Raw genomic sequence first — 8,003 nt, forward strand, 5'->3', positions numbered from 1 at the left:
GGCGTGCGACTCCCGGGCGGGGGCGGGCTGCGCCCCTCGGCCCTGGGCGGAGTAGCATTATAATGGCGTGTTGTGTATTTTTCGATTTCCTAAAGGTAACTGTTCAGTCCTCACCTAATTTTACACAGCATGTGAGGGAGCAGAGCCTGGTGACGGATCAGCTCAGCCGCCGCCTCGTCCGGACCTACCAGCTCTACAGCCGCACCAGCGGGAAGCACGTGCAGGTCCTGGCCAACAAGCGCATCAACGCCATGGCGGAGGACGGGGACCCCTTCGGTAAGGGCGCCGGCTCAGGGCCCTCGAGTGAGAGCAGCTCGGTGTCCGGAGAGTCAGCTGGGGAAGACAGGCCCACAGGTGCCTCCGTCCCTGCCCAGCCGAGGGCTGGCTCCGGGAGTCTCTTATCCCCGCCCTCAGCTGCAGGTGGAGGCAGGGGCTTCAAGGGGGGGCCGGGTTTAAGGGAAGCTCTTGCAAGAAGAGGCCCACAAAGGGAGAGTGGGAAGGGGCCAGGAGAGATCCCCCACCTTGGCAGAGGAGCCCGAGGTCCTATGTGCTTTGATCGGAAGGGTCAGTTCCACCTGGGGCGGGACGACCGGGCCTCCCGCTGCCCTGGACCCCAGACCAGCCCCAGGCAGGGGCAGGCGGGGCGGGGGCTCCCCGTGGGGTGGTGAGAAACGGGGCTACTTTGGGCAGAGGGGCCGAGGACTGATTGATTTCTAAAACATTCAATATTTCTGCCTTGAAACGGGGCCAATTTCCAGAGTCCTAGATGTACCAAGAGGAAAGCAAGCCTTCTAGGAGGCTGGTGTTTTTAGAGAGCGATTATTGTGAGTTTAAAAACCTTTAAATAATGACCAAGTTAAACAAGCATGAAAGGAGAGGGGAAGACTCTATTAAAATGTAATAAAAAGGTGAGGCATTTTAAGAGCTAAGAAGAAAAATGAAGAATTATATAAAACAGAAAAAGCACCAGCTTTTTTTCAGATGTGGAGTTTGAAAGGAGTTGCGAGTCTGTAAATGTTAAAAAAGAGGTTCAGGATTGTTCTCTATGAATCTCTGGAGAGACCCCCGCGTCTGGCAGAGCGATTAAAACTCTTCTTACTTTCACCTTTTTTAACATTTCCTGAATGCTTTCTCCTCTTCCCAAGCCAGTTTGGGGGATCGAGTATGTCTCACTGCATTTTTTCTGCATCGACGTAGCTGACTTCCCTCAAAGCTGGAGGAGGAGACATAATTTTCCTGGGATAAATCTGTCACTGGGGTGGAAGAATAGGTTTGAAAATGTTAAGCTTTGCAAAAGCTTGGTCGGGAAAGCCACTGTAAACTGCGGCCCCAGGTCCCCAGACCCATTGGGAAGGAGAGTTGGGCTCTCTGGGTGGGGGTGGGGGCCGCCGGCCTGGTGGCCAAGCCCCCCACTGGGCTGGCAGAACAGGGCCCGCCGCCCCTTTGTCCCTTGCCCCTCCAAAGTGGCTGCTTGCTCCTTTCTCAGCTTCCAAGCAAGGGCACGAAGCTGGCCCCTCCAGGGTTTACCCAATTGGAGCACATGACCCAGGACCCTTGGATTTTGGGTAGGGAAGGAGAGGCAGGAGGATTGCACTGCAGACATCAGAGATCTGCTGGAAATGTGTCTGTCTCCTTGCATCTAGGAGAGGCTTCCCCGACCTGCAAGCCAGGGGTCAGAGCTACAGGCCCCAAGAACTGAGACCCAGGGTGTTGGGCCAAGGCCAGAGGAGTCTGGGAGAACAGTGAAGATGTCCTGATCCGTCCCCTATGGGCTCAGGAAGCAACCAGTCGCCCACTTTATCCCTGTCTGCCCCTTTTGGCCAGAACCTTCAGGGTGGGCTCCTCTTCCCCCTCTCCAGCTGCACTTTCTGAGCCCCCCAAAAAGCCAGCCACTCTGGCAGGCAGACCAGAGTGAGGTGAGCAGCCTGGGCCCAAAGGGGAGGTGGGCATGAGGGGGCAATGGCTGGGCCGGGCTGGGGACTTGGCCTTGGGCTAGGCTCCACACCCGTGTGAGGAGGACAGATTGTCACAGGCAGAGCCGTGAGGGCTGCCTTGCTGGCCTCTGTTTCCCACCCCTGGGATTGGTTCAGGGACAGAAAAGCTCCAGGTGTTGGCCCAGGGTGCCTCCCAGAACTGCTTTCTCAAGGAGGGAAAAGTCTGGACTGCTGCCTGGAGGTCAGGAAGGGGGCTCGGTGCTCTGTCCCTGAGCCGGATGGCCCTTGCTGTCTTCCCAGGATGCCTCTGAGAGCACGGAAAGGTGCCTGGGACAGCTCCCCAGACAGGGCAAGTCTAAGGCGTGGAGGTGGGAAAGGAGGGTTTCTCTTCTCACCACAGTTGTGGTGGTGGTGACGGTGTTTGAGGAATCTGGCTGGGCTGGAGGCTGACAGAGAAGAGAGCTGGACTGATGCTGGACGCCGAGGCCTGGATCCTGGGGACAGCTGACATCTGGGGTTCCCAAAAGCAGCTTTGAGTTGTGTGTGGGGAGAGCGGTCCTGCTGACCGGGGCGTGAGCTAGGTCAGGGGATGCTGTACCTTTGGCCTTGGGACTGCAGGTGGCCGCTGCACCCGGAATTTCATGACCTGTGATATACATGCATGTCAGACTCCTAGAGGGGGAAGGACCATCAGGGACTCTTGATTAGCTGCGGAACTCTGACCAGACTGAATTTTCTTGAGAGCCTCAACATAGAAGTTATCCCTGTCTGATCTGAAGAGGGCAGGAGGAATATGGATTCAGCTTCCTCCGTTTGATGGCCCCAGCACCCTTCCGTGGAATTCACCTTGTGAATGTGATCTTGCCCATGCCCTCTGTAAGCCCAGTGTGGGTCTGCAGCCCAGAAAAGCAGCATGGCCTCAGTCCCGAGCTGCACAGTGAGCACATCGCGCTCGGGCTGGAATCCTGCATGCGGGCCCTTGGAGTGGCTGCCACTGGGTTGTGACCCGTCCTGGGGACAGGAGCGGAGTGGCGGGGTCAGGCACCTCCCAGTGACCACCCCACACCTTCCCTGACAGCAAAGCTCATCGTGGAGACAGATACCTTTGGGAGCCGGGTTCGAGTCCGTGGGGCTGAGACAGGTCTCTATATTTGCATGAACAAGAAGGGGAAGCTCATCGCCAAGGTGAGGTTTGGAAGCGGAAGCAGAAGTAGAAGTGAGGGGGCTCAGAGCCCGGGCAACCTAGGCCGGCCGAGCTCCCCCAGGACCTCCTGGGTGCTGAGCTCAGGCAGTGTGCAGAGGTGCGGCCCCTTGGGTTCCCCGACAGGTGGGGGTGGGTATGGGAGAAGGACAGGCAGGAGAGCCGGAAAGCTAGGAAGGAAGACAAAAACGGAAGGCTAGGACAGGGGCTGGGGGGTGGTAAATTCCATATATCTTTTTAACAAATCGCCAAATTGCTTTGCTATTATGTCCAATTACATGGTACCAGTATTTGGAATGTTCAGTAAGCCGCAGGCCCAGCCCCTCCGCCGCGCTCTGGAATGGCCCTATTAGTCACGGCTCCTCTCTGGCCTCGAGCACTCGCGTCCCGGCTCCAGGGGCTTGGGACTCAGTGTCCTCCTGGGCCTCCCCTCCCCCACAGGGCGGCTGCGGGAGGGGAGCAGAGTCCTGAGGGGCCAGGGGCAGGAGGGGCAGCAGACCCGGCCAGGCTGGTGGGCAGCAGGCCAGATGGGCCAGCTCGGCGCCTCATCCGCACTGCGCACTGTGCCCGGGCCCGGCCATGTGTCACTGCTGCCCAGAAGGACAGGAAATCGCCGGGTGGGCTGCAGGTTGTGAGGGATTAGAGAGCGGGTGCCTGGGCAGGGGTGTGGCCGGGCCGGCGCCCTCGCCCTCTGCTGGGTGTGTACCTGCTGTTGGGCGCTGGCCAGCTGCCTCCTGTGCGGGCTCCCTAACTGCGTCTGCCCTACCTGCAGAGCAGCGGCAAGGGCAAGGACTGTGTGTTCACGGAGATCGTGCTGGAGAACAACTACACAGCCCTGCAGAACGCCAAGTACGAGGGTTGGTACATGGCCTTCACCCGCAAGGGCCGGCCCCGCAAGGGCTCCAAGACGAGGCAGCACCAGCGAGAGGTGCACTTCATGAAGCGGCTGCCCCGCGGCCACCACACCACCGAGCAGAGCCTGCGCTTCGAGTTCCTCAACTACCCGTCCTTCACACGCAGCCTGCGAGGCAGCCAGAGGACTTGGGCTCCTGAGCCTCGGTAGACGTCCTGTCCCCAGCGGGAGAGGGATGCCAACCGAGGGCAGAAGGGGCGGGGGCGCCCGAGTTCTAGTTGTCCATATCATTTGCTGTTGGGTTTTATTGCTTTTTTTTTTTGTCGTCGCTGTTTTTTAACAAAAGAGAGGATCTATTTTTGTATTCCACTGGCTGTGGTGTCTGTGTTCTTAGCTTGAAGGATGCCGGTCATGGGCCTGGGCGCCCAGGGTGGGAGCCAGCGCCGTGGTCTGATCAAGGTGCCTGGGGGCCAGTTGCAGCAGGCACAGTGGGTGGGTCAGTTCTTAGGGACGGGGGCCATGCAGGTGGTTGCTACTGGTTGTCATCAAGTGATTGAAATATTTAACTTATTTAAAGAAATGTGAGTTGGACAGTGAGTCCTACCAGATGGGGTCACGCACACGCACACACACACACCCATGCTGCCCAGGGTGCTTGGCAGTGTGCGGGGCACAACAGGTCAGGCCAGCTGACTGTGGCATCCCCCCAGCCTGACCAGGGACCCCTACCTGTCAGCTGCCCCTGTCACTGTCACTGGAGGGCTTTCCTGGGAGGACAGAGCAGGAAAGGGGCCAAGGAGGCTCCGCCCTGGTCCTGGACGCTCGCAGACGGCCCTCCACAGAAGCCACGCAGCTCTTCCCCCAGTGCCTCGCCGGAAGTGCCAGGCCAGTCCCAGGAGCCCAGCTCTGGACTCGGTCTTTAAGGAAGAGCCCCTCTCTGTGCTGGGCCTTCGTGAGAGGTGCAGAACTGGTTCAGTCTGAGAATCAGGCTTCAGAAAACGAGAGCAGCTGCCAGGGCCCGGATGGTGCCATGTCGAGGGGACTGCCCAGGTTGGGGTGCCTGGTGATGAGGCACGAGGGCTCATTCGGGAGGGGAGGTCGGGGCGCAGAGCTCTAGGCAGGAGCTCCAATCTCAAGGAGGAGCCGGTCTCTAGGTGCCAGCCAGGGCCCAGGGTGGCGGCGGCAGCGGCTGCATTTCGAGGAGGAGCTGCCAGGAAAGACAGATTTGCAGGAAGGGAGAGGCTTCGAGCAGCTCTGGCATGGTGGTGGTTGGCTGAAGTGATATGTTCGCGTCTAAAGCACGAGGTTGTCTTCCGATCCTCCCTGGCACAGGGCAGCCCAGGGTGCAGGCTCAGCCTTTGAATGCACAGCAGTCCCCGGGGTCTGGAAAGCTGTGGGTGGGGAGCTTGGGGATGCCTTGGGCTTTTCCACTCCCCTCTCGTGGGCTGTAGGAGGGCTGAGGGGCTCTGAAGGGAGTGGGTTGTCCCGGTGCAACAGAAATAGGGGTGTGGGGGCTCTCGACATCTCTTCCAGCTCCCCCAGCCCTTGGTGCCTTCTCCTCTGCTCCCCTCCCCCTTTAATTAATTCTGGGTGAGCAGCCTGGCTTTATTGTGCGAGGAGCTGGGGTCTCACTGTGGGAAAAGTCACACCTGCTGAGCAGCTTCTGATGCCATGCAAATGAAGAGATGTCCAGGAAACGCTTTCATCTGCAGTCGCCTGTCCAGCCCCCAGCCCGTAATTACCCACATTTCATTTGTTTGAGAGCAATTCCTGGGGGAAGCCACAGGGTAGGAGGGCATCTAGGGTGGGGTGGAATGTCAGGCTCTCCGCCTGTGATCCCGGCCACAGAGTGGGGCAGGGCTGGGCTGAGGCTGGCCACTGGTGAGGCTGAAGGGAGACCTCCAGTCCAGCTGGGTGCCTGATCCCCAGGATGCTGGGTTGAGTCTCACTCTGCCTTGGTATCTGGGGAGACAGGGGAGCCATGCGCAGGACCGAAGCTGTGTCCAGCGGGGCCAGGGAGGCCTGGGTCAGGCGGGGACAGGTGGACAGGAGGGTGGGGCTGGGCCCACGAGGCCCTTAGAGCCAGGCCAGGGACCCAGGGGAGCTGAGGGCAGGGGACAGCTAGGCTGGAGCACCCACCAACTTGTTTATCTTTGCCTTGCTGCCTCCGGAGCCCTCGCTAATGGAGTTTTACAGCCCACTCAAGCTGCAACTGGCCAAGAATCAATCATTACCGGCACTTAGTGGTTTGATAGTTAACAGCCTGAACTGAAGCCAAACTGGTTGTTAACTGTGATAACAACTGATTTCAAGGGATTATTGCTGGCCCAATATGCTTGGCCCATTTATTTTGGGGAAAACGAGCATGAAGCTGTAGCAAGGCCTAGGACATAGCAAGGGGAGGATGTGCTGTCCTCAGCCAGAAGGACGGCCACTCTGTCCTGAGGCTGCTGGCCTCATGGGCCCATGGCCACTGAGATCTGTGCGGACACTGATTCAGGCCCTGCAGGCTGTGTGCGGGCTCTGTACTGGCAGAAGCCCCCAGCCACCTTCCTCTACATCCTCTTCTGACAGCCTGCTCCTCATGATGCTCTCCTGGGACACAGGGGACCCATGGGGACCAGGCCTGTGCCAGCCCTCTGCTTGTCCCACCCAGCAGGCAGGGCTCCCAGTGCCCTGCCAAGTCCTAACCAGACCATGCTTGTCATTTCAAAGCCAGCAAAGGCCCAGCTCGTCTCGGCTGGAAGCAAGACAGATTTTTCTCCCTTTCTACTGCAGCGGCAGCAGTGCCCGCCTCCCTACTACACTGGGCCACGAGGAAGTGGCTGAGGCCACGGCTGGCATCATTCTGGACTCTACAACTGTGAGGCGAGTCAGGGCTGCCCTCCCCCAGTGGACACCCGTGGGCCGGGAGTCCCAGGATGGGTGAATGAGGGTTAAAGCCGGTGCTGGGAGTCAGCTTCCATCTGGATGCCCAGGCTGCTGCCAAAGGACTGAAGGTTTCACACTATTTCATTCAATAAATCTTCGAGTGCCTATTATGTGCCAAGCTGTGTTCTGGGCAGAAATAAGAAAATGAGAGCCAAAGCCCCATTATTAAGAAGCTCACCTTCCCAACAGGTCACAAGGATGGGATGGGCACCAGTCCAGAGAGCAGTGGACGCAGAGGGTGATGGCGGTCTGCCTGGTCTCATTGAGGTCAGAGCAGAGCTTGGGGGAGCCTGAGTGCAGCCCACAGAGGGTCTGCAGGAGCAAGGCTGGGCCCCGAGGGAGAGGGTGGCATGGCTGGAGTGGACAGAGGGGAGGAGGGCACAGATGAAGTGGGGGCAGCGCTGGCAGGGTGGCGCGGGCAATCACAGCGGCCCAGAGAAGACTGCGGCTGTGCCTCTCGGGGAATAGTGGCCCACTGTGGACTCGGCCAGAGCAATGCTGAATGAGGGAAGCTTTAATCTGAGAACAGACATGGGGTGGGGTGAGGGGAGCTGGGTGAGGAATTACGTGAACTGTAAAAGTGTTTGGGAGCCAGGCCTGGTGTTCCAGGATTATACCTGTAATCCCAGCCCTCAGGAGGCTGAGGCAGGAGGATCGCTACAAGTTTGAGGCCAGCCTAGACTACATGGTGAATTGAAAGCCAGCCTGAACTACATTGTGAGACCCTGTCTCAAAACAAAACAAAACAAAACAAAACAAAGAAAAGGAGTAGACTGGAACAGTGAGAAGAGGTTGGAATTGTGAACATTTTTGGCAAGTGGTGATGACGGTTTGTTGCTGGATTTGGGCATGGCTTATGTGGGAAAGAAAGGAGTCTAGGAACTCTTCTGGGGGCACATGGGAGAATGGAGGTGCTGAGGGGAGGAGTCTGGGCAGCAGTGGGCTAAGTACCCCAGGGAGGTGATGAGCAGCAGCCACGGTAGGGTGACGAGAGGGTGGGAACGTGGCAGGGCGAGCCGAGCATGGATTCGGAGCCCAGTGACTGAGGCCTTTCCTCAGGAGCGGCTGGAGACAAGGGGAGATC

General features: G+C 58.6%; 1 protein-coding gene across 1 annotated transcript; it reads left to right on the forward strand.

Moving 5' to 3' along the window:
• Positions 1-62: 62 nt before the first annotated feature.
• Positions 63-4,451, forward strand: Fgf8 (fibroblast growth factor 8). The gene is made up of 3 exons (XM_010626502.1): positions 63-276; positions 3,013-3,119; positions 3,908-4,451. The coding sequence occupies exons 1-3, from the start codon at positions 63-65 to the stop codon at positions 4,196-4,198; spliced, it is 612 nt and encodes a 203-aa protein (XP_010624804.1). The 3' UTR covers positions 4,199-4,451.
• The last annotated feature ends 3,552 nt before the right edge of the window (positions 4,452-8,003 follow it).

This window comes from Fukomys damarensis, unplaced genomic scaffold (genome assembly GCF_012274545.1).
Source record: "Fukomys damarensis isolate Sample0158 unplaced genomic scaffold, DMR_v1.0_HiC HiC_scaffold_8, whole genome shotgun sequence".
In the NCBI taxonomy this organism is placed as follows: Eukaryota; Metazoa; Chordata; class Mammalia; order Rodentia; family Bathyergidae; genus Fukomys; species Fukomys damarensis.

What these genes read in the sequence shown, in the direction of transcription:
- Fgf8 (XM_010626502.1), top strand. Translation starts at nt 63, where the DNA reads ATGGCGTGTTGTGTATTTTTCGATTTCCTAAAGGTAACTGTTCAGTCC. An exon ending in GGAGGACGGGGACCCCTTCG is followed by an intron (nt 277 to 3,012) that starts GTAAGGGCGCCG and finishes CTTCCCTGACAG; the next exon opens with CAAAGCTCATCGTGGAGACA. An exon ending in AGGGGAAGCTCATCGCCAAG is followed by an intron (nt 3,120 to 3,907) that starts GTGAGGTTTGGA and finishes CCCTACCTGCAG; the next exon opens with AGCAGCGGCAAGGGCAAGGA.